This window comes from Anarrhichthys ocellatus, unplaced genomic scaffold (genome assembly GCF_004355925.1).
Source record: "Anarrhichthys ocellatus isolate YVR2014 unplaced genomic scaffold, GSC_Weel_1.0 scaffold466, whole genome shotgun sequence".
Taxonomy (NCBI): domain Eukaryota; kingdom Metazoa; phylum Chordata; class Actinopteri; order Perciformes; family Anarhichadidae; genus Anarrhichthys; species Anarrhichthys ocellatus.
Genome location: NW_022280440.1, coordinates 1 through 27,561, shown reverse-complemented (window position 1 = coordinate 27,561; position 27,561 = coordinate 1). Strand labels below are relative to the sequence as shown.

At 39.9% G+C, this 27,561-nt stretch overlaps 1 protein-coding gene across 1 annotated transcript in view; it reads right to left on the bottom strand.

The window, feature by feature from the left end:
- LOC116401466 (cyclin-dependent kinase 14) overlaps nucleotides 1–26,712 on the bottom strand; it is a gene marked incomplete at its 5' end in the record, with an annotated part of 29,393 nt that extends 2,681 nt beyond the window's left edge. Inside the window, 4 exons of the mRNA XM_031879875.1 lie at nucleotides 13,175–13,237; nucleotides 21,643–21,737; nucleotides 25,937–26,016; nucleotides 26,618–26,712. Coding sequence (XP_031735735.1) covers nucleotides 13,175–13,237; nucleotides 21,643–21,737; nucleotides 25,937–26,016; nucleotides 26,618–26,712 — 333 coding nt within the window. The remainder of the gene's footprint in view (nucleotides 1–13,174; nucleotides 13,238–21,642; nucleotides 21,738–25,936; nucleotides 26,017–26,617) is intronic.
- Between the last annotated feature and the right edge of the window lie 849 nt (nucleotides 26,713–27,561).

The window sequence follows — 27,561 nt, the reverse complement described above, 5'->3', positions numbered from 1 at the left end:
GGAGGTGTGACAGTCTGAGCTGAAATCACAGCAGACATACGGAGCTGAGCTGGGCTCTGCCTCCTTTTCAGTTTCTGTGAAGGGCGGCGCATTGATTGCACAGAGCATGACAGGACTGCTGACAGCAGGAGCCAGCGCGGGAGGAAAAGTTAGAATCAGTGAACTTTGACCCAGAGGGATAGGAAAAATACACATTTCTGTCCCTCACCAAATGATGTTTTTCCATGTCCCTTATGTGCTATCAAGCAGAGAAAGCTGTGTCCTGTAATATTGATAACTTTGTACTTGATTTTACTTCTTTTTTTATGTATCACTCAATGCAGTCTCTCACTCAATGCAGTCTCTCCTTTACCAGTATTTCTGAAAGACATTTTCCTGAGGTATACCATCAGTTATCCACGATAAATAAATCTATTACTTCGGTAAAACAACTTTGGAAAGTGAAAATATGTCAGAGTTATGTTCAGAGGCTCTTCCACTGCCCCCAGGTGGCCACAAAATATCATGCTGGTGTATGCAATCTACTTACCATCTCTTCTAATGTTTTTAACACCATGGTACCTTTAATCACTAAATGATGTCTCTGTCCTCTACATTTGACTCGCCGAAGGTTTTTTTTTTTTTTTTTTTCCAGCTGATGAAGTTTAACCTATGCGCTTGCTGGAGATGGTGATTTGTAATAAACATTCTTTTTAGCCTCTGGAAAAGAATCCAGATGTTAGTGTTTCACTGTCTCTCTGTTGAAATGATGCATTTCAGCAAAACTCTTGTGTGCTGCATGCTCACGTGTGCTTTTAAGGGAAGTTAGCTGAAAAAACTGCAGATCAAAAACAATTAGTTCTTCTGTAAAACAGTTAAAGTACTTTAAAGAAAGCAACTGGATGAGAAATATAACGGAACAAATTCATTCCTAAAACAAATAAACCCATGAAATGCACTAATGCCCTTTTGCTGACAGCCAATTATCCTACTGCTGGAATCAAACACAGCTCCTCCACCTGCCTCCAGAGCTCATGTACCCAAACCGCATCCACAAAACAAGTTTAGCTTTTAATATATGCATGCTGCATGAAGTGTAGTGCTGCTGTCGGTAAGAGCTTTCAAAAATGAAGATCAACAAAATCCTAATATATCCAAAGTCAGAGCTACATCAAACTTGTTTTGTTTTCCTTCTGAGATCTGGCAGTTCTTCACCCCCCCCCCTGCAGATGTGTCAATCAACAAATAATGAGGCGTGCACGAATCCACCGTTCAAAATTTTTTTTTTTTTTCAATTCCAGCATTCCCCTCTCATTTCTCTGCTCACTCTGATACTAATGTCCCGGCCAATTAAGCAGATTGAAGCACCGTGGAGCCCAATCAGGAACGGGCCCTGTCTGGCATCTGGAGTCACCGGGTCAACAGTTTACTATTCCTGCACTCGGCGGGTGAGAGATGAACTGCAGGGCAGAAAATTAGCATGGGAAATGTGTGCTTACTCATGTATATCAAATAGAGTTCTGAAAAGCCCTTGCCTTGTTGAGAGTGCAACTGCACGGTAATGAAACGAAAAAAAAAAAAAAATCACTTTCATTCTCTTCAGTCAGCTCTTTAATTCAAAAATCAAACCTTTCTCAAAAAGGCTTTTTATTGTTCTGCTTCAATTGGAACGGCGCATTTGCATTCTAATATTTGAGGAAACGTGAAGTGCTGAGAGCCGTTTGAGGAGGCAATTCAGACGCACTGTTCTGACTATAATAATACAAATAATTCTGAATGCCAATCTTCAAGCTGAATTACGTAGATTCATACTCAGACAGGCTCAGTATGGCCAGTGGTTAACATTTGGCTCGTTGACACCTTAGACATCTGCTTGCCAGAGAAGTGTAATAAGTGACTATGAGATGTCCATCTGGGCAAACGTATTGAAAGGAACCCTGCTGTTAAAGATGTGACCGCACCAATCGACCCCGGAGCGAGCTGGAAAATGGACTAATAGGTGAAAAAAGTCACCTGTAAACTCATCAAATACGGCAGCTTGGTCAAATAATTTCGCTCTACGTAGTTACGGCGGGAGAAAAGAGTGAATACAAAAGGACGTTCACCCAGGAGACCGCTGTTCGTGTCCTTGTGAAACCAAAAATCGACTTGGAGTACTTTAAGCCACGTAACCTCACTACATCACTCACTTTATGGAACATAACATTATGTAATGTTACGAGATCAAGTTTATAATGTAGTCACATACATAATGCATATAGTTATGTTAAAAAATGCACTTATCTTAACCTAAACCACAATCTTTTAACATAATTTGCCTAAACCTAACCAGGTAGTTTCCTGTTAAAACATTTAAAAGTTTATTTTGAAAAGAGTGTATGCATGGTGAGGTGTGCAAAACTCAGGCTAGAGGTTTATGTTGTCACAGTTTGAAGCGTAGGGCCACTGACCAAGCTGCCGTGTTTGACGAGTTGAAAGGGAGAACGTGTTGGCAGGAAAGGTGGCAGTGGAAAAGTCAATGTGTCTGTAATTCAATCTAAAAGCCCAGATTCTGCACTAAGTGACATCTTTTACATAAATTACAGCAGTATTGCACTTGCTCACAATCACATTGCCACTGCAGTGATGGTGGCAATTTAATTCAGATAACAACCTAAATGTTCCTTAACAAAGAAATACAGATCTACTTGAGGACTCATCGATACACAGGGTTGTGAAAGGAACATGGTTCATAAATAATTCAAGATCTTCTCAATAAGTTTGTGATGTCTGATGTCAGTAAATACTACAGTGCTTATGAATATATTTCACAGTTGCCATGGAGAAGACAATGAAAACACCTCAGGTTTGTATCACAGCTTTTCTATTAGAGACGTGTCTCCAAGTCTCAGCAGAGCTCGTCTCGAGGTCCTCGACTGTTTTAGCAGGCTGATTGGTAATCCTGATGAAGACTAAACTGATCTGTGTATGTATAATCAGTGGAGTGCCCCATTAATGTCTAAGTTTACCCTGTCATTAGCTGCATAGCAACAGGATTTTAAGCGCAGTGATTGGATGTTTCCTACTGCAATGCGCTCTGGGACTTTGCTTCCCTCCCAAAATATACAAGCTTGTATATTTGACTTTTTATACTTTTTAATTTCAATACAGTGTCTCATTGTTTGTACTCGACCAAGAGAAGTTAATGCTAATCTAATAGTTGGAAATGCTCCAATGACTTTTCTTCCCCTGGACTATAGAACCCTGAAAGCCTGCTACAGTAAAACTAGCTAATGACACACATTGAGATTCAGAGTGTATGGGTCTTTCAATGAAGAGAAAAGCCCTGCAGGATCTCTAGTGTATGTGTCTGTTAATCATGATGCATTATTAGTTCATAACTGCAGGGAAATAAACAGTGTGATGGTAGTTAAATCAACCATTATTGTAATCTATCAGCTGAGGAGTGACCCTACTGCAGGAACAACAATCCATCATCAGCAAACCAATAAACACACACCCCGTCTTTCAAATGATAAAGTAGTGGACCCAGATAAGGAATAAGGAAAGGTGTGTGGATTTGGTCGGCTCTGAGGTGTCTATCCTAGAATGCAGTGGAATTGGGCTCTTTTGTCTGATATCCAATGTGCAGCAGAGGGATGAGGCAATGCATCAAAGTGACAGCAGCACGGTGTGGTTCACCAGGACAAACACAAAAACAAAGCAAAACGGCACAGAACACAGGAAGAGAAGATGTTAATATGGAACACACTAGCTCATAAGCTTCACGATTGGCAGACATGAAGACTGACTGATCTGGGACAAAACAAAAGTCCCACTAGTGGCATTACAAAAAGGCAAATCGAGAGAACATACTTACTAAAATGTTTAAATTCCAAGAGCCCTATCAGTAATGTATATGTAAAGTTTATTCACACAACACAAACATGCTCAGTAAACTTAAAGACACTTTGCACACTACGTTGATATTTCTCGTGTAGGCTTACGTATGAAATTGTCCTGATGATGCAGAAACAGTCAGGTCATCAACGGATATAAGGTTTGATCTTGGTAACAATTAATAATATCATGAATGGTAAATGGACTTATGCGCTTTTCTGATGGACTGCCAAGCTTGTGATCAGTGGGCGACCTGCTCTGTCTACCTAAGATATAGTGGAGTAATGTCTATCTGAGCCGAGAATGAAGTCGTTCTCCATCTGTGTGTGTGTTGGTATTAGAGCTTCTCCTTGCTTTGTTGACATTGCCCGGCCGGCCGTGCATGCCTTTTAGTGCATGTTAGTGCATGTGAGCGTGCCCCACTGGTTAGCTCACGGCCACCGCTCTGCACCGCTGTCATACGACATTTACAGCCGGAGATAATAAACACTTAACAAAAGTACTAGCTGAGGTTGATGAAAATGTGTTTGGTCATATACCATAGGACCGTATTGGACAACTGCAATTTTGACCTGATGATGGATGAAAAAGTCAGGAGTCACTTAAATTAGTAAAAGTTAACATTTGGGGATATGAATGTCTGAACCAAATTTAATTTATTTTCAAATTTCAATGGTTGGTGGTCAAAACCACAAATGTCAACCTGCTGGTGACACTACAGGAAAATCTATGTACCAAATATTGTTTCAATCATGTAGATGGCTACTATAGATCAATAGTAAGCAGTAGTGGCTCGTGCTCCAAATCTGGACCTCAAACTAAAATATATGATCTCCAAGTTTTCCCGATAGGCTGCATCAAACTTTGACATGATTTTTCATGAATCTGCTGTAAATACCAATGTAACCGTAATCCAAATAAACATGACGTAACAATGATTAGCGTCTCTTAAACAAATATCATGATGTGTCGATGTGATCTTTTACAAGGTCTTTTGCAAATTCCAATGTGAAGTTGGAATTTGCACATTCCAACTGCAAATGAAGCAGGTCACTGTATCATGTGTGGATAACAGACCAATTTCATCTGCAGGCTTGTAGTGAAAAACAAACAATATATGAGTCACTCATTTCTATTTGTGAAATAGGTATTAACATAAGCTGCTTTACCTCTATTGGTCCAAATTTACTAATGGGAGAAAATGGCATGTGCCATCAGATGCATGCTAAAATAACCAGTTTTATAAACCTGCTTTATTCTGAAAACAAATAAAATACTCTAACAAACAACAAATGCAACATACAGGCCTGGGTCTCCACAGCACATATAAAGCTAAGGTGGCTCCTCAATGAACAACGCTGAAAAAACTGGCCCTTGGTTGGTAGGAAACATGTCAAAACCTCATGCTGTGCAAAGCCAAGCATCCACCCTCACCTCTCTACTACGTCATGCTACTTCCGCCTTTGCTTCTTCAAAATAACGGTCCTAATTTGCACAGCCACAACAGGTGCTTCTCAGGTAAAAATAGATAATTTTAGGCATTGCAACATTTTGTGTTGTGATGGTGGTCTTGAACTACCTACTGACAGACAGAGACAATGATCAACAAGAGCTGCTTTGGCCTGCTAAAATGTAAATGCTCTATATTTGAGTTCAAACTGTATCAATAATAGATTTAAGATTCAGACCATCATAGCACAGAGGAATCCAACATTGAAAATTACTTAAAAAACAAACTGTTGGCTTCGTTGACAAAACTCCAAAGCAGTGTTTTGCTGAAATGGGAAAAAGTGGTGAAATCAGTGAGGGAGAGCTAAAATGAAGGAGTGTTAAATGGAGTGAAAACGGTCCACCATCTGCCTGCAGGCTTGGAAAGAGCCCTCAACTTTTCCACTAAGCATCTGTACAGTGATGTCCTTAATGGGCTGAATCAAGAGAAAGCATCAACCTGCACTGTGGCACTGGCCACTGAGGACTGTTAAGTTCCAGATATGCCCAGAATTGCCTTTGGCTGATGTTTTAATGAGCAGCTGTGTAGTTCTGCAGGGCCTCTTTGTGTAACTATAGGACTACTGAAACACCACAGTTTAGATGCTCATCAGTTAGATGAGAAACAAAGTGTATCCTCTAGGGTGCATCGTCCCCAGACATTATAAGGGACTTTTATTGTGGCAAAAATGTCTTGTGGTGCATGCACAACTCAACTCATAAAGTCAGGAATTGTTAACCACCAGGATGGTGCCAACAAACTGATGAAAAAGTGCTAACTTCAGACACGTTCCATTATAGCAGAGTGTACAATTTGTTTCACCTGAGGCAGATGGACAAATGACAGACAATGGCACAATGTGGTAAATGGGTCGATATAATTTCCATTTATCCAGTAAGTGTTTTGGTCCGTTCCATTTGAACTGAGAAGTCGGACTTTCAAAGTTGCTAGCCAGACATTTCAACTATGCCACTGAAGTTAGGGTTATTAGGTATTTCTAACACGAAAAGTTGGAAGAAGCTCAACAACCCAGACCTCAAAATCCAAGATGGCCGCTCCGTGCATTAACAGTTATGAAAGCTGTATACTGTTTATGTCTTATTTGTGTTTCATTAAATCGCACACACTCAGTATTGTCAAACTTCTATCTGGGGACATGTTGCTACTGTGTTTTTATGTGCATTATTATTGATATTATATGTGTTGTTATTACAGGTATTGCTAAGAAAGTGTGGTGTCATTCCCAGCTCAGAATTTCAATGTAAATGTAGGGCACGATTAAAGCCGCGATCTTAACCATTATTTTGATTTGTGACTCCTTAAAAGAAAATCAACCTCTGCTTGTCTCTCATGTTGTATAATATGTCTATGGGTTGTGATCAATTTCACCAAACTAAACTTCTTAAGTTGCTTAATTTCTATTTCTATCTTGTAACTCCGCAGTGGTTCCCCCACCTTATTAAAGGGGAACACCACCTAGATGAAGAATTCCAATATGTTACTTGTGATGTCATCAACTAGAAAGACCGGAGCTGCTCCATAGACAAAGGCAGCGCAGACTAGGTCCACTCTTTCCGCCCTTACCTTTCACAATAAAAGCCCTAGGCATATTCACTGCAAAACTGTTTACCAGAGAGAACTGAAATGCACTCACATTTCTCTAAAGGGAAACTCAATAACATATCTTACAGTAGCTTAGGCTACACAATGATTCCCCTCAGATGCTGCTCTGGGTCAATAGGATCCTGGTAGTTGGTCCTCTATTGGAGCCGTTTCTTGAAAATGGGCGTAGTTTAGTGTTAAACAGCCTACTGTATATGCGTTGATGAAAATAATGTTCTTAACAGTGGAGTTGATGTATTATTCACATCCTCCAGTGGTGTTTGGTGTTGTCCCTGGTTAATGTAACCTGGTGGTGTCTTTAAAGTTCAGTTACATCATCAGTTACATTTATCAACCAGCAATTCATGTGCTGGGTTTTGAAATGTGGTTTTGGATTGAGGTGGACCCCAAATGTTTTACAGAGCTTTTTACACAGTTTAAGTGTATGCTCACTCATTGACATATAGTGCTCTATATCAAGTATTATAGAGACATATAGATGGTGGAATGCATATCTCTGTTGAGGTGCACATCAGCAACTAGCCAAGCCCAATCACCACGTGTCAGATGCTTGCTGCGATGCCCGTCACTGATATTGACATGACACTATGATGTGCTATCAGTAGCTTCCCTTGTAATGGGATTGTGAGAGCAAACACAAGCTGTTATTTGGCTTGTAGACACGGTCTGTGGGTGTCACTTTCCCATTGATCTATGGAGATGTCACTGAGACACGGCCATCCAGCTGACTGCATATAATCTAATAAGAAGAGCACTTCAGCAGCAGTCTGGATGAGGTCATACTCACTTGTGTTCAATTACAGCAACGCCGCTAACAAACTGCAGTTTGAGTACATGGGGCGAGAAGACCTAATGGTGCAGCACAACAAGATAGTTTCCGATAGATTTTACTCTGGATCCTCGGGTTCAAGCAGAAACTTCAGTTCAGTTTACATTTTAAACTACAGGAACACACACACACCTCTCTGGTCCTTGACCAATAATTACATCAGCAGTGAGAGTCCGAGTGTGTGTCTCTACATGTTAATTTGATCTAGCACCAGTTGAGGCACTAATTCTAGGTTTCTGATTAGTAAATAGAAGGATGGCTGAGTGACTGCACTCCCTCAGTCATACAACGCACTAATAACAGACATTAACCACGTTCATGGTGCTTGTGTTTGAGGTCAAAAACTGAAACACCCATAAACGCTGTGACACTTGATGATATCCTCAAAATGGATGATATGAGCGTTTCAAAAAAGAAAAAACACAATTTGATATGGATCTTGTGTCTGTAAAAACTTAAAAACAATCTGTATCTCTTTTGATTGATCTGAACTGTAACTTGTGGTTTTGTGTTGGAACTGCACTTCTCTGCAATGTTCCGAGCGAGAGGGCCAGATGTTGCCAGATGCAGTCAGTGAGCACAGGTTTTTTTTTGGTCTATGCTCAGTATAGTAATACCAAACCTGGCAACCTCACTCAACATTGACACCTCAATGTTACTGTGCATACAAGACACAATTACAGCATGCAAAGTCCAAATAGTACCTTTCTGTTAATGTTTCAAGCAAACCAGATTCATTGTGTGAACTAGTTTTGAAGGCATCTGTAGGATTCCACTTCTCCACTATGGACAGAGCCAGGCTAGCTGTTTCTCACTTATTCCAGCTCGGCTAAAAAAATACATGTTCTAGCTCTCTACTAGAAGCAGGGACATGATGCTGGTATCAGTATTGTCATCTCACTTTTGTAAAGGCTAATAGTGCAGGCAAGTGTAGTAAAGGGAACTTGGAAGAATACATACTGATTGCAAATGTTCACAGTGTTTTTGATGATATATTTGGTTAAAAGTTATATTTTCTGAATTAAATTTACAGGGGTCAATTTGACCCATTGCATGGAAATTAAGAAATGCTAATCAAGTGTTGTATCAAGCAATGAGGTCTGTATGGCTATTGGGACCAAAAAGGGAAATTTATAGTTGAAGCTAAGAATAAGTAATAAACTTAAAATATCCTTATATACCTTGTTAAATATCATTTAATTCCAAATTAATTGATTGGACCGCCTCACAAGTCCAGTGACAGCCCTGTGGCTGTCACTGGCTGTCACTTTTCCTTTTTTTTGTAGATCATTTGATTTGTTGATTGCTGTCAGTATGTAAAGACAATGTAAATGCATACAAAATGCATTACCCACCCTAGCTTTAATGTTACTGCCTTTCCTTGACAATACCAAAAGAAAAGAGGTGCCATCCTCAGTGTGGCAGATTATTAAAACCATTGTTTTCATGCTGAGTAGTTCCCGTGTAGCCTCTGTTATATGACTGCACAGGAACAGGGCCATGAGCCTTATCAACAGATTAGAAAGCACAGCTCAGTCGTCTCACCAAAAAGCCACAAAGTCAGCGGGTGCCAAGCAACACCTCGGAATAATCCTTAATTAGGGCCTGAGCACCGACGTAGTCGGAGCGGAGGACCTATTGTTATTCGATTGTTTATTAGGGCCCGAGCACCAACGTAGTCAGAGCGGAGGACCTATTGTTATTCTAATGTTTATTATTAGGGCCCGAGCACCGACGTAGTCGGAGCGGAGGACCTATTGTTATTCTAATGTTTATTATTACTTTTCTGCTTTCATCGCAAAAAGGAGGTGCTTGGGATACTGGGAATTTTGTGAAATTTGGCACGCAAGCCAGAATTTGCGAAAATTGCAGTCTGATTGGGGTGTCCAGCTGCGGTATGAAATATTGGCTCGATAGCGCCCCCTATTGAGTAGCCACAACATCGGGTTTCACCTAGCTGTCTGAAATTTGGTAGGTATGTGGATCATGATGGGACGTACAAAAAATCCTCTTGGAATTTTTCTCTAAACCAAACAGGAAGTCGGCCATTTTTAATTCTATGACGTTTTTGGACCGTTTCAAGGCGTCATACTTTAACGAACTTCTCCTAGAGATTTAACCCGATCAACTTCAGATTTGGTCAGTATGCTCTTGAGACCTTGGCAGTGAAAAGTTACTCAAAGATCAAAAAGTTATCGAACTATGTGTCCGTGGCGTGGGGTCAAAAAAACACCATTCGCCGCGAAACAGGAAGTTGTTGTAACTCGGCCGTACATTGTCGAATCTGCTCCAAATCTCTCATATGTCATAACATCCTGACCCGGAACACATCTATATGATAACTTAGAATCATAGTAATAGCGCCACCTAGTGGCAACTGGAAGTTGTAAGTTGTGTACTTTGACATCCTGCTCCTCACAGATTAATCAGATCCCTCTAAAATGTTGTCAGAACAGCCTTAAGACCTTGATAATGCTTCATTGTGAAGATTGTAAGAAGTTGTTGAAGGGCGGCGACGTGGCGGCTCAGCGAATTTCGATCCTTCGCCATGAACGAATAAACTGATGCAACTCGACTCCACATCATCAGATCTTTACCAGATTTCACATGTTTGATTAGACTCCAGGCCTGAAGACATCTGCAGGCCAATTTTGAATCATAGTCATAGCGCCACCTACTGGTAACAGGAAGTTAAAGTCTTTATACTTTGGCTTGTTTCTCTTAGTAGGTAAATCAAATCAATATCAAATTAGTTCCACACAAATATAAGAAGTTCATAATGCCAGTTCATGAAGCTTTTGATGTTTCGTCGAACGCCGTTGCCGTGGCGATTTTTTTTTCCATTTCCAGGTGCTGTACTACGAACTCCTAGGGAATTAATCCGATCAGCTTAAAATTTGGTCAGAACAATCTAAAGACCTTAGCGATTAAAAGTTACTAAAAGCTTGAGGTTTCGTCGAACAACATGGATGTGGTGTGATGGCCATTTTACATGGTTCGCCATCATCCATCAAGCTGTTGTAACTCGACTGTACTTTGTCAAAACTGTCCCAAACTTGACATGCTTGTTGACCGTCTTGGCTTTAGGACTTCTGCATGCCAATATTAACTCATAGTCATAGCTCCACCTACTGATAAGCGTGGATGTAAGCATGATTCTATAATTACAGCGGCCCAAACACTGAACTTATTGAAAGGGTTTGTGGGCACACCATGAGAAAAAGACTTCTCTGATCTATATGTGCAAACTAAGATCCTTGGAGAGCAAAAGTTAGATAACAGTGGATTTTCAAACCACGTCAGTGGGCATTAGTATAAATGATCTGTCCAGAGCTACTTCATGACAATCAGGTTAAACATTACCATGAATGCTTCACACTACAATCTAAAGTTACAGACGAACTTAAAATGAAAACAGTGTTAAATTAAAGTGTTCAAGTAACAGCAAATGGCACTACTGTTTTGTTAACTTTCATGTAAGTCCAAATACAATCAGCAGGACACTGCATTTCGCATCAGCCTTGTCGTCACCACTCAGAATATCATGGATTTCCGAAGTATCTATAGAATAGAATATGTTTAAAGCCTCTTGAGTTGAATATTCTGTGTACATAATCCATAGGATGCATTCTAAGATGATCGCATCGGTAGGAAGTCACTTCAGAACAGTCCCTATTAATTTCCCTTTCTGTGACTCCCTGACAGGTCAAATGGACGGATGTTTTTGAAAAAAATCCTGACTAAAAACTACAAATCTTTCATACGATAATTTGACATGTATACGTATAATAACATCTCATGTTTACTTTAAACATACATTAAAGGAAAATTATGGACAAAATGATTAAAAGGTTGAAATGTGCCTTACACCACTCAGACGGCCATCTTTCTGAAGAAGCAGGTGTGGCTCTACCTGCAGTCCACTGTAGATGATGTGGAACACTGCGGTTGGTTTAAAGACATCTAATCAAGTAGGTTTGTGCATATGGGTGGAGTCAAATGACAGCAATCACAGATCTCAGACATCCTAGAAAAGGCACGTCCATTGGAAAAGGGTTGGAGATCTGAACGGGTTCATCTCTGTGTAGCCAGGCCACAATATTTTCTGTTCCATTATGTTCTTTAATGTTTTCATGGGCTATCTACTTTGACTTAAAATGGCCTTCTGTTTAATGTTTAGATTTTCTAGTCTGGTGTATTGTTGTGACATTATGCTGAACTGCAGCACTGTTGAGTAGCTACAGCAGAATATTTGTTTGTTTTACAAGATGAATCTAAATTATTGTTTAAGTCCCAAACTACAAAACTACAAATATTACAAAATATATGAGGCTGATGCTAGAAATGTTTGTGGAGGCTGATGATCTCAGTGTGAACTGAAAGGGAGACACTACAGATATAATAGATATCACAATGAAACAGATCCAGTTAATTACTTACATTGAGACATTTAAGAATTTTGGAGACATCTACAGATGAAAAGAGTGACAAATACATGCGTGTTTTAGACATTGTCTTGCCTCTAGTCTGAAAGAAGATATACTATGGTAGCAATGTCTTTGTCTTTAGTGTCTTGCTTTAACAGATACAGTTGTGCTAAAGTGAGATCAGACTCATGCAGCTTAAATGTGTGGTGGAGAGACAACACACTCAGCTCAGTATTCTTATTTTTAAATCAGCATCACATAATGTATGCTTATAATACTATGATAGTTTTTGTCCTGCTAGCTTGTTACCACATCATCACAGTAAATTAAGTCACAAATGCTCATATTATTAATGCTGCAATCACATTGTTCTGGTCTCTGCTCTGGTTTGTTGTACAAAGTTTCCTCAGAGACGGAAAGGAAACCAATGCACAGCCAATGAACAGCCAATAAGAAAGGAGCCATCAAAATGTAGAACGCACTGAACAGCTAAATGGTCTAAACAACTGGACCACAAGGGACCAAACATTTGGGTTTGTGGCCCTCTGAGATGAAGTCATACCTTGTCACACTTTGAGCTGTGAGCAGCTATTTTCTCCTCAGAGATTGTTTTATTGAATCAGTTTTCGGCCTGAAGAGGTCAAACTATCTGATATATTTCACAGAAAAACAAAAACAATTTAATTTTGTACAACCCTGCAATGTAATCTTGCCCCGTGGGTTGATATGGACTAGAGGAGACCAGATCAGAAGGACTGCTAAAATATTAGCTTACATGACTCTATTCATGGTTTCAAGGTTACACTGTACTTGTTTCTTGTTATGTCGTCCTCCTGATCTGTTCCTGGTGGAAACATTGCTTCTGCTTTTTCCATCCACACCTTATTAGCATTTTAAATAGTGTGCTCATTAAACTACATGTCTTGGGACCAGAATAATATACTGTACCTTCACATTGTCTGGATGGAGACCTCCAGGGTGTTTGTCCATGTACTGACACAGGTCTGTGTGCTGTGAAATAAAAGCAAGAAAGCATAATATTAATACTGCAACATGAAAGAGTCTAGAAGCTTGTGACAGATAAGTCTGAGAATACCGAATGCTACTGTGGTTGGATGTCAATTCTATTAAATGCGAGGCGGATAAATCCATAATTCGACATCTCTAGGGAATATTTCCAAAAATCAACTGCTCTTTGCGGACATGTCTGTCTACATACTTTTGTCTTCATGCACCCAATGCTGCCTCAGCCATTTTTTTTACTCCTGGTTTGAACACAAATTAGTAGTTCCTCCTGTTTATCGTTAGTAGTGTTGTAAACAGTGAATGATATTTGTGAACATTCAGCAGCTACACTGCGGATGATTTTACAGTAACGTTAGTGCATCGATCAGCCATCAGTGACTGAGAGGACTACACAGGGACATGGCCTGAAACCACATGTGAGGACATTTTGATTTACTTTGTAGTGTCTCTTGGCATAGATGGCTCCGACATGAGGAACTTCAAAAGTACCGAAGCATATCAGTGCATCTGCTGGTTGGACACGGCATACAAAAGCACATGTCAATAGTGTTTTTCTAAATGACTCTCACTGTCAGAAGGGTAGACAGTGGTCCACACAGAGTTGAAACTTATGAATAGTAGTTAATCAAGAGTTTAACCAACATGACTTTCTGTCTTTCTGCTAGTAGATAGCTTGCTGGCTAGCTATCTACTAGCAGAAAGACTAAATAGGTGGTTATTGATGTAATGCATTTATTTATTTGAATAGCCTATTGTTAAACATGCAGAGCAGACTAGTGTCCACCACTTATTTATATAAGCCGATCACAATGTTGGGTCCCTCTCTCACATGCAACAATATTGAACTTAGGAGTTTTTTTTAAGCTTAAAATGTTTGGCAAGTAAATGATGATATAGCTTCCACTCTACAGGGGAGGTAAGATTACAAATAAAGATATAAAGGTGCTAATTTAAATCACATAGGGTTCCTCTGCTTGTAACCACAGAGAACCCTTTTTGGGTTCCGATAGAATATTTTTGAAACAGTTCCACCTGGAACTTTTTCAGTGGGTTCTACTTAGAGGCCAACATAAAGTGTTATACCTAAACCCATCTGTAAAAGGTTCCAACCAGAATCCACTAGGGTATAAGAAAACCCCTCTACGGTGTAATGGTTCCACCCAGAACCCTCTCTAGAGAACCTTTCCACCATCATTTGGTTGATTGTAAAAATAAATGTTATTTATTTTCATTAAACTTATTTTTATAAAAAGGCTTCTACCAGGAAGTCCTTTATATTTTCCTAAGGGCTTCATCTAGAACCCACCCAGGGTTCCTCATGATGCTCCTAAAGGTTGATGTGGTTTATTTTATAGTGGTGTTCAGACATGAGGTGATTGGTTAAAAAAATCTGAGCTTCTCTAGAAGCCACCCCTCCATCTACTGACTCATATGACCCCATCCATGCATTGCTACACTGGCCTGCCCTTCACCTCTGTGTTTAGTTAGCATATTGAGGACGGAGGAGCGGTAGCTCTGAAAACACACTGGAATTTAAAATCTCAAATATCTCCTACTGCTGCCGGCATCATCGGAGCCTCCTCTGCTGAATAATTCAGACGGATGCTCCAGCATGGACACGCCTGTCCATCCCACTTTCTCCTTTACCTCTCAGTAATACATTTCACTGTTGTCTTTCCCCACACAATTCTCTGTGTATTTCACCCTCACCCTGTCAATCATCATTAGTGTTGAGAGGCAAACAATGAAATGATGTTTGTGGTCGGAATGCCCTCTGTATGGAAAACAGCTCGGACTGATTACAGCTCTGAACACATGATGATGAATCAACATGGAACCAGTAGTACCACATTTGCACAACTTGGAATTAAACTTTTTGGTGACATGAACACCATTTGCCACGAGGCTGAATTCATGAATGGAAAAGCAAGTAATTCCTCACATTCAAATAATTGTGTTGCATCAAAATTGAAAAAAAGTCAATGACATGAATAACCAGGGAGGATCTTATGAGGAGGGTTAACTGACCTCCTACCTCTGCTCTCATTATTTATTGTTGGAATGCTGTTAAGCAATGGGTTTCTATGGAGAAAATGTTCAAATCCTCTTCAACTTTCAAATCCTTCTACTTCCTCATATTTTCAGCTACAGACACCATTTCAACTTTAAAATGTTGAGAAAACCCTGATCTATTGCCACATTATTCAGCTTTTTGATATCTTTTATACTTTTTGAACTGTCCCATTTTAACTTTTATGATTTTTTCAGTCCTTTTCTGACTTTATAATGGGAGTGTATTGCGCAGCTTAGAGTGCGTGATGTCACCGCTAGAGTGAAGAGCAGCTTGAGATTCTTGTGAAAAAAACATTTGTATTTTGCCACTGTGTCCACAATCTTCACTCTTCATGCATAATTTCTGGACGTAGAAGTGGCTAATCTTGTCCTTGTCGTAGACAAATGACTGTGGAATCCCACAGATTTACACATTTGGCACAGAAGCCTGTAATTGAGAGGAAAACCAACTTTCTGCTCCATAGAGACCAATGTTAAATTTTGCTTCAAAAACATCTTCCACAGAACACGGTACCCCATTTCTAGATCGCCAGTTCAGCCACATTTTTTACACTACAGACACAATTTTTACAGGATCTGTTCTTCAACTCATCCTTCCTCTCATTTATTAATATCGGAGCAATAGGAATTACAGTTATGGGAGTTTTGAGGATTTGTTTGAGAGGTGTTTCCCTGTTTTATCTCCATGAAAAGGCTGCAAGGACACAGGTGTTTCTGATCAAGCTAATTAGTGATGTTGATAAACACACAGACACACACGCGCTCCTCTATCTCTCCCTCTCTCTCATACAGTCATTCAGGTCTTAGAGACTTTTAGAGGACCCCCCCCCCCATTTTAAAATAAAAGCCGCACACACATGATTTAGAGATATCCGTGATGCAGCTCAGCCAATCAAATATGGGTATTCTGATAAGTTTCCTGATTCGAGTGACATTAACACACACCGTGACACAAGAGGGAGAGACGAGGAAAGACATGGCAGAGCAGGACAATAGTCATGTAAGCTGTAAATGATAAAACAGGACAATCTCCAAATGAGAAAGATTGCCAGAGAGATTAGAGTCTCTCTCTCTCTCACACACACTCACTCACCCTCTCTCTCTCCCTCTGTGTCTCTCTCTCATACAGTCATTCAGGTCTTAGATATTTTAAGAGGACTCCCCCCCCCCCCCCACTTTAAAGTAAAGGCCCCACAAAATGAATTCTAACTTAAATGCTTGTGATGAAGCCTGTCATTTAATAAACTCTGTTTATGTGTGTCAAACATTAAGATTATGTCTCCTCTCTCCCTCTCTCCCCCACCCAGTCCCACCCTTTCAAAATAAAAGCCTCATGGATTAACTGTATTTAAACGTTAAGCTCAAAATTAGGCTTTTTTGTTGAAATAATGAATGCTCTTACTAATACTGCGACAACTACTACCACTACTGCTACTAATATTTCTGGTATCACTACTACTACTACTACTGCAACTTTTGCTGTTGCTACTACTACTATTACTGATACCATCAATATTATTACTACCACTACTGATATTACTACCGCTACTATTATTACATATACCACAACTGCTACTACTGCTGCTATTCCTGCTACTACCAGTACTAATACTACTACAGCTATTAGTATGACTGCTACTAGTACTACTACTACTACCACTACTACTTCTTCTACTACTGTTATATTAAATACTACGACCACTACTATTACTACGACTACTGATACTACTACTACTTCTTCTAATTACTAATACTTCAACTACAAATATCACTACTGCTACAACTAGTACTTATTCAAATGCTACTAATACTTCTACTGCTAATAATACTTCTACTACAACAAATATCACTAACGCTGAAATTTTCTTAAGCTACAGAAACCATTCGAATATCAAAATGTTCAGCTCTTTCAGGAGAGGGTGATATGACTTTACATATTTGTAATCTTTCAACTTTTTGAATTAAGCTTTTTGCAATTTTCTTTTGAATGGGATCTCTATGGAGAAAATCTTCAAATCCTGTTAAACTTCTTCAACTTTCAAAGCCTTCTTCATACTTTCAGCTACAGACACCAAAGTGAGACATTTCAACTAGAAGGGTTTTCAGCAGTGCAGTTTAAATGCTTTCAAGCTTCAACATTTTTCAGATGGGTAGTCTCCCATTTCTTAATTTTCAGCAATCTTTTGACAATTAATTTCAGCTTTCAGCATTCCAACACATTTTCAGCAGGAAATGCATTTTATAGTTATTATATTTCTTCCGTCCCACCTCTTCTGCTCCTTCATATTTTAAGCTACAGAAACCGTTCAACTATCAAAATGTTCAGCTCTTTAATGACATTTATGCTATGACTTTTCATATTTCTATCTCTTATGCTTCATGAATTATTAAGCTTTTTGCAATTTTTATTTTGAATGGGATTTCAATGGAGAAAATGTTCAAATCCTCTTCAACTTCCTCATATTTTCAGCTACAGACACCATTTCAACTTTAAAATGTTGAGAAAACCCTGATCTATTGCCACATTATTCAGCATTTTTATATCTTTTACACTTTCTGAACTGCAGCAATTTAACTTTTATGATTTTTTCAGTCCTTTTCTGACTTTATAATGGGTGTGTATTGCGCAGCTTAGAGTGCGTGATGTCACCGCTAGAGTGAAGAGCAGCTTGAGATTCTTGTGAAAAAAACCATTTGTGTTTTGCTACTGTGTCCACAATCTTCACTCTTCATGCATAATTTCTGGATTTAAAAGTAGCTAATCTTGTCCTTGTCGTAGACAAATGACTGTGGAATCCCACAGATTTACACATTTGGCACAGAAGCCTGTAATTGAGAGGAAAACCAACTTTCTGCTCCATAGAGACCAATGTTAAATTTTGCTTCAAAAACATCTTCCACAGAACCCCATTTCTAGATCGCCAGTTCAGCCACATTTTTTACACTACAGACACAATTTTTACAGGATCTGTTCTTCAACTCATCCTTCCTCTCAATTATTAATATCGGAGCAATAGGAGCTACGGTTATGGGAGTTTTGAGGATTTGTTTGAGAGGTGTTTTCCTGTTTTATCTCCATGAAAAGGCTGCAAGGACACAGGTGTTTCTGATTAAGCTAATTAGTGATGTTGATAAACACAGAGAGGCACTGGCACATACACTCCTCTCTCTCTCTCTGTGTCTCTCATACAGTCATTCAGGTCTTGGAGACTTTTAGAGGACCACACACACACACACGCACACAATAGAGTGAATTCTAACTGAAATGCTTGTGATGAAGCCTGGCATTTAATAACCTCTGTTTATGTGTGTCAAACATTATGATTATGTCTCCTCTCCACCCCCCAGCCCCACCCTTTCAAAATGAAAGCCCCATGGTTTAACTGTATTTAAACAAGCTCAAAATTAGGCTTTTTTTGTTAAACAAAATGAATGCTCTTACTAATACTGCGACAACTACTACTGCTGCTGCTAATATAGTAATACTACTACTACTATAACTTTTGCTGTTGCTACTATTACTACTACTGCTATCATCAATATTATTACTACCACTACTGCTATTACTTATACTACAACTGCTACTACTGCTATTCATGCTACTAAAAGTAGTAATACTACTACAGCTATTAGTACGACTGCTACTAGTACTACTACTACTGTTACATTAAATACTACGACCAATACTACAGCTATTACTATGACTACTGATACTACCTCTTCTAATTACTAATACTTCTACTACTAATAATACTTCTACTACAAATATCACTACTGCTACAACAACTAGTACTTATTCTAATGCTACCAATACTTCTACTAATAATACTTCTACAACTATCACCACTGATGAAATTTTTTAAGCCACAGAAACCATTTTAATATCAAAATGTTCAGCTCTTTCAGGAGAGGAGTGATATGACTTTTCATATTTGTAATCTTTAAACTTTTTGAATTACTAAGCTTTTTGCAATTTTTTTTAAATTGGATATCTATTTTCAGCAATGTTTATGCAATTCATTTCAGCTTTCAGCATTCCAACGCATTTTCAGCAGGAAATGCATTTTCTAGTTCAAACATGACTTGCTGAGCTCGAATCACGTCTCACCAAACGTCCTTGAGAAGCCGACCCTTTGACGAGCGTTCTATCCACCAAAAGGGGGCATCTCACCGTTTTCAGTCTCATTAAAACGAACAAGCAGTGGAAGGCTGAGTAAGCTTGTTCTGGTTGAGAGATTTGGCCTCACTCAGCATTTGAAGATCAAAGATTGAGCTGAATATCAATGTGACCATCAATGGTTGTCAGCAGATCCATATGCAAAGGGATCCAGAGGATCTGAACTATTCTGAACCTTGTAGTTTCACAGCTATCACTGCTGTCCAAAAAGCTGAGGTACTGACTCTTTTTAGTCGTACTGTAGGAGCCACTTAATGTACATGGGTAAGAATAAAAAGTCACAGCATTTATCAGGCGGTGGCCCTTGACGTCCACCAATAGTCCATAAGCGCATAGGAAATCCGCGCCAAGCAGGGGAATGGCAATTTTGGCAGTAACAAAGTCCCATTAGCTCCGACGGCTTGCTGTCGCCGAGGCCATTCAGAGCAAGCAACTGGCGAGCCCGCTCAGAGTCCGAAAGCCCGAAAATGTTCAACAGCCGGTCTTTCAAGGTATCGTACTTGTCCCTCTCTGGAGGATTTTCAAGAATGCTCACCACTCTGCCTGTTGTCGAACTGCCGAGAGCCGCCACAACATAATAATATCTTGTCGCGTCCGCTGTAATGTCTCTGAGTGCGAACTGCGCCTCAGTTTGAGCGAACCACACCGCCGCTTGCGTCTCCCAAAACTCCGGCAGTTTCTGCGAAACTGCGTGCGTCGACATCCTTTCTTCTGGAAACGTCCAGGAGTGTCAGGGTCACCAATGTAGGAGCGTGGAGAGAAACCATTTACTTGTGGCCGTTTATTTCCATCCATACAAACATGTCTTCACATTCACTTCCTGCCACCCTTTAACCCCCCCTGTCACCAGGGTTACGCCCCTTTCCTTAAAGGGGAAAGGGGCTGAGCTGAAAAGTGTGTTTTAATATCTAGTAGAGATAGTCTGATGAAGATGTTCTGCCCCTGGGCCTGGCCAACAATTCAGTATTATTGTTCTGACTTTAAGGGATTTGGACAGGATTTTGAAAGACTCTTCAGCTCAAGAGAATAAAAAAAAGTCATATGCAGTTTTCACGACATTTGAAAAAGTTTCATACTGCTTTTTGCTTGCTAGAACAATATGGACTAGTGCTATCATCAAAGACTACAGACAAACCCAAATGTTTCTGAAATGGAGGAACTGGGTTCAAGGTAAAAATATTACACATCAAATATAAAAGAATATCACTGAATATAGGAGGGCCAGTTTTTTTGTTTTGTTTTGCTTTAACACATTTTTCTGCTGCTTCCACAGATGCTTCACCTCGCCATCAGATAGCCTTTTCTGAACTGAAGAAGTTCTATAGCTCTCTTCAAAGCCACATGACTCCATTGACAGAACCAGAAATGTTACCTCACAAAATACAGTTATATAAACAAAATATATACATATCATCTCTTTCCGAACTTACTCTTAAAGTTATTTTCAAACTTAGCACAGCTAATGTTAACTGAGCTACTGCTGGCATTCATATTATTGATTAGCTTGCTTTGGTAACCTACGTCGCTGCTCTTGATGACGGCTGAGTGAGCGTTTCCATTTAAAAACCCCAGTTACGGGTCGGTCTTTAAACTAAACTGAGGACCAGTATTTGATTGTGCTTCTGACACTCATCAAATTACAAATACACCTTTAAGTGTCAAACATAGCTTGATTAGCTCCAGTAGTGGCCACCTCTATCCCTGGTATATTTTAGTTGTTACCGTCTCTAAACTGCTGTCAACAGTATGTTCTAGTAGGAAGCTTTCCTATAAGCCATAAGTAAGTCCATAGAAAATAATACTTTGCTGTAAAACAGTAACCTTCCATTAAAATGTCTGTCTGGTTTCCTGTATTGAGCTGTACTGCATCTCACTTCCATCCTATGGTGGAATAAGCTCAGACTGTTATATCATTCTTCAAGTGCAGTATGCCAGTGAAAATACCCACTGCTCATCTTTCTGTGGGCAGAGTATTAAAAACTGAAATTCAATCAGAGATCAGACAACGAGGTCAAAACGACCACGACACGAGCCTTGACCCCTGTTCCCTTCATTTAGAACAAACCTCATTTCAGACCGCTACTGTCCACCCATAAAGGGTCCGAGTGGGTGATCTCAGTGCGGCAACGTGCAGACTCACCACATATTCGAAGACCAGAGTCAGGGTTTCCTTGGTGTGGATGATGTCATGGAGGAGCACAATGTTGGAATGCTTCAGGCCTTTCAGAAGAGATGCTGCAGAGAAGGAACAGACAGAGAGTTAATGTGAGGCACATATTGAGATACCAGAGGAACTGCTGTTATCTGTATCCTTCATTAGCTGCATCATTAGAATGCAACGCGGCCCCTCCGTACGCCTCGCTACATAGTTAGAGGGGATTAAGAAACGATCCAAACAGAGAAAGATAACACAGGGTGGATTACAGCTCAAACTCATTTGTCAACAAATTTATGATGCAATGGACATTGGTAATGAGTGGAGCAGTGAGATGATGTGTTGGGGAGATGGTTACATTACCGGCAAAGCTTAGAGTGTCTTACTGGGGAGGCTTGGTATGATCAGCACATTCTGGCTCAGATGTATTAAGACATTCACATGAGATTTGCTTCATCTGAGTCAAAGATTGAGAACAGGGAGGATTTTGCAAATAATAGGTAAAGATATACAAAAGCAAAGGTTAACAGAATTTGCGAGGGTCAGATTTGCGTGAGAAACTTCTACACAGCTAAAAACCTTGACTTGAGAGTTGAAAGACTTGAATGTTTTATTACCAGGCCTACACATTTGAGGGATTTGGCCCAACTCATGTAAAACGTAATGACCTGTGACTTGACTATTCAGTTTCTTACAAAGGCTTTACTGTTAGAACCCCAAACCAAGAGACATTTGAGAGCTGCAGTCAGTTGCCATTAAACCAAAACCTCAATCCTTGGCCTTGTGACGATTTGGATTTGAAAATACTTGAGCTGCTAATACACTGTGGATATTTACATTAGAATGGCAGGGACTTCTGTTTTTGTAGAAATCATGTCCCTTTTTATTACAATTCTATATCATTATGTTTCATAGAAGTTCACTTCAATTTAGGAAACACACAAACAGAAAGAAACATCCACACAAACATCTACAGTCCCTAACAAAAGTCTTGTCACTTATCCATTTTGTAGAAACAACAGCTTATAACCTGACTTTTAATTAATCCATTGGTTTTAGAAATGGCTCATATGAAAGCTAAAACCCTCCCAAATTATGTTTAATATACTAAAATAAATTTGCTTCACTGAAGAAAGATTGATCATTTAATGAACACAGAAAGGTCAGATTTTGGCAAGACAAAAGTTTTGTCGCCTACAGAGAGTAATGTGAAAATTGAACAAATAATTTACTTCAAATACAAAAATATGTTGCATAACATCAGTGAATTAAGTAGTGGTGCTGTGAGATCCATATTTAATATATTGTATGACTTCCATGAGCTTGAAGGACTGCATCCATGCGGTTCGACAATGATTCATACAATTTATTGATGAAGTCATCAGGAATAGCAAAGAAAGCAGTCTTACATGCCTCCCAGAGTTCATCAAGATTCTTTGGTTTCGTCTTCCATGCTTCCTCTTTCATTCTACATCAGACATGCTCAATGATGTTCATGTCTGGTGACTGGGCTGGCCAGTCCTGGAGCACCTTGATCTTCTTCGCCTTGAGGAACTTTGATGTAGAGATGGAAGTATGCGATGGAGCACCATCCTGCTGCAAAATTTGACCCCTTTTATGGTTGGGAATGTAAGAGGTAGCTAATACTTCTTGATATTTTAGGCTATTGATATTGCCTTCCACCCTTCAAATCTCTCGCACACCCCCATACTGGATGTAACCCCAGACCATGATTTTTACGCCACCAAACTTAACTGTTTTCTGGGTGAATCTCGGATCCATGCGGGCTCCAGTAGGTCTCCTGCAATATTTGCGGCGGCTGTGATGTAATTCAACCGAAGATTCATCTGAGAAATCCACCTTCTGCCACTTTTCCAGCGTCCATCCTTTTAGCAGGCCGTGGGCCTTGGCAAATGCCACACGTTTTTTTAATTGCCTTTTGTTTAGTGCTGGTTTCTGGGCACTGATTCGACCATGGAGGCCATTTTGAGACAGAATTCTACAAACTGTCCTGGTTGACACGGGGACTTGAGGTGACCAGGCCTGGTGGAGCTCTGCTGCAGTGGAAAAGGGGCTGGCCTTGGATTTTCGAGCCAACAAACGGTCCTCCCGAGCAGTTGTCTTGCGGGGTCTGCCGGACCTGGGCTTGTCAAAAACATCTCCAGTCTCTTCAAATCTTTTTCTTATTCTTTGTACTTGACACTGAGACACATTGAAGGTGTCAGCCACCTCAGCAGTGGATCTGGTCTTCAGCCTCTTGATAATCAACGCTTTGGTCTCAGGGTGAATCTTAGGCATGTTGTCAGAGGTCAAGTTGCAGTTGATGTGAAGGTCTGGTGTGCTGGGGTTCTTTTTATACACACCCACTAATTGATTGATCAATTATTGATCACAGGTGAGGCTGTAATCTAGGATTGGGTGTATCATATGACAAGGCGACAAGACTTTTGTCTTTGCAAAAACTGACTCAGTGGGCTTTACCAAGCTGTGAACGTTAGAATGCTTTTCAGCAGTTTCGTTTGGCACCAAAACATTATTTCAAAAGCTGTTGGGATTGAAATTAGCCATTTCTTGTAAAAAAAAATTGATTACAAATATATTTGAGGGGCACTTAAGGTCAACTTTTACCCAAGCAACAAGACTTTTGTCAGGGACTGTATATTGGCTTGTGGCTGTTAGCGAAAGCACCATATTGCTAGCTCTGCTAGCTAACACTAACGCTAATCTGTGATTCACCGTCCACTTTATAACAGAAAGAAAGAACACGTTTTCTTTCGGTGGCCTTTCTAAAATGAGCATCTATGAAGCTGTTCTGTTATCACGTAGTGTGTGCGACAGCGGCACCAACAATGTCACCACTTGAAAAGTTGTCTGTCGCCAAGGAAAGCTGCAAAGCTCTCTGTGGTCATTACAGAACCAAATTTGCAGGCAAACTAACAGATGACAGAATGTGTCCTCCACCCACAATAAAGGTAAATACAGGGAACAGTTCCATTAGGGCAGAATGAGAGAAACTTAATGGGTGCAGTTTTTATTACGAGGCAGGAATGGGATTTTCACAAAGTTGCCAATGTGATTAATTTAGCAAACACAAAGTTATTTTCCAAGGGCACATTGAAACAGATCCTCAGAGAGCCGGCGAGTGATGGGGCCTCATGAATGCATTCATCCTGTATGACTACCTAAAGGTTGTTGAGAAAATCTGATATGGCAGTAAGCAGGAGGTTAGCGCTACAGTACCTCAAAGATCCTGTCACCCGTTTGAAGATCCAAACCCCTCCCTTGTACTCATACACCCACCATATCTCTAGTAATGGGCACGAGTGTGTGCAGTTTTAATAAGCACGGACACACACACACACAGCTCTCCTGTTCTCTGGATATATTACTTTATTCAGCAGCAGTCTGTAATGCTGCTCACATGCCAGCGCTCGGAGCTTCCTGCTCAGTAATTGCTGAATTAGTTCAATTTCAAAGCGGCTTTCTGATCCGCTCACAGGGAGAGTTTGGACTGTGTGTGTCTGTGTGTTTGTGTATGGAGGCCGGGATGACTCTCACTTTATCAGGCCTGGATTATACACAGATCAAACAGACAATCGTTTTCTCATCTAAATTCAAATGGCAGTCATGTGTGTGTGGCGGTGAGTGTGTTTCTTCTTAAAGTCCATCAGCCAGTAAAGTAAAGAGCCTCAAGTGCTTCACATACACGACTGACAGTACACACAGAGGCAGGACATGCTCTGTGCTGCCGTTATGCATATAAAAAGACAACTGGTAAATATTATATATCTAAATATTAGATTATTACTGACCTTACTATGAATTATTGAGGTGGCCACTTTTTCACATCTTGAATAGTGACATGGATATCAGCATCTTATATTACTATGGCAGGCTTCACAGTACAACCACAGGAAGTTCTGTAGACCAGCTCCACTTAAGAGTCTTGCTCAAGCAATATTTTGCTTTGATACAATAATTGACTATATAGGAAGCGGATGTAATCACTGTGACATCCCACACTGGTTTGTGGACTACCATTTGTGAGCTCGGCATTTTGACCATCTTGTTTATTGTCTGTCGCCATCTTGTTTTGTTTTGTTTAACTGAAAACACACTGCGAAAGGGTTTGCAAGTTTAAAGCACTTACTCATTGTCTTCACATTTCAGATAGTTGCCAAGGAGTTTATTTGTACTTTCAAAGTAACAAATTTGACAAGAAAATTGAACTCCTTGAACTCAACTCATTTGAGCAGAGTAACACTCCTGCACCTCTTACCTTCTCGTATGGCCGTGAAGGGCGTCCCTTCCTCCTCTTGCAGACGAATCACCTTCAGAGCTACCAGTTTCCCATTCACCCTGGCAAGAAGACAGAAGACAACAACGTATGGTAATCCTGTCTCCTTGTTTTGTTTTTGTGACATGAAAAAATAATCTATTAAAATCAGTGAAGCCGGAGAACAGCGAAGACTGTTAAGTCAATGAAATGTAATTTAGCAGCAGTGGAGTGAGAACCAGGTACAAGGCCACAGGATTACAACTGAATGAAGCTCACCAATCAAAACTCTTCTAGTGAAATAACATCATTACTGAGAAGATTAGAGTTCGTGGAGTTTCACACATTTACATAGTGGGGACTTTTCATTTTCTAGAATTCAATTAGCAGAACCTGGGAGGAAAGCACCAAACCATAAAAAAAGGACATAACTATTGAATCGATGAAAGTGATTAGAATAAAAGAAATGACATTGCATGTGCGGGATTTGCAGCTCTACAGACAGGAGACAAATTATTTACATAAAAACTACACAGTGTAACTGTTATTGCTGTTATATTTAATGAATTCACTCAGTTGCAGCACTGCTCCTGTATAATATAATGGAATATTCACTGCCTGCATGAGTTATGAACTATAAAAAAGAGAGGAGAAGGCATGATTGGACATGCACACTCTACTTACTTGCTCTTTCCTTTGTAAACTGTAGCATATGAACCCTCTCCCAGTTTCTCCAGCTTCTCATAGGAATCAGCCTTTCCAAACTTGGGGCTTGTAGGCTAAAGAAAAAAAGAAGGAAGGAAATATGAAAGAATTAATTCAGTAACCCAGAAAAGAAAAGTCTCTGAGGATTTTGTAGGAGACGTTACAAGTCTTCGAGAGATATTACAATGTGGAAGCTCCCCACTGGATCATCTGGGAGGTGTAATGTCAGTGAGGAGGAGGAGAGAGAGTATGTAAGAACTCTGAAGACTACTTTTCATTTAGTCGTCAGTTTGGAACTTTTAGACACTTTCCTTTGTCGACGGTTCAGAGAGAAAGAGGTAACAACTACAGCTCGGAGGGAATGAGTTGATATGAAAAGGGGAAACTAGCGCAACTCTAAAACTTCCAACTTACTGGAAGCTTTACGTGACTGCACTGATGTGGTGTGTATTCTTCATGACCATGAGTTAAAAGTGCTCTCCAGTGGCGAGCCGTGTATTTCATACCTGGGCCTTCAGTGCTGTCCTACTACAGTTGAACCACCTCCTAATAACCTCATTATGACACAGCATGATGGGATGCTGCCTCATTAACGGACAATGCATATAGTCAAAATCAACGTAATTAACACAATGACAAGAACAAACTCACAAGAACCAGTCACATATATTTATATGACAACAAAGCAGGTAGAATAACATAAAACCCAAATAACACGATTCAACAGGCCTCTGCACATGTCACGGTGGCGCTAAAACACGGGATATGGTAAGTGTTGTCTTTTCCCGGATTTAAAGGCTGTAGTGAAGTGTTATACTTTTCTGGACTTACCAGACTGTTCTAGCTTTTCTTTTGTTTGCCATTATCTATTTTGTATTTTTTTTTTGGTCTAGCACGTTGGGACTGGTGAGAGGTGCTCTATG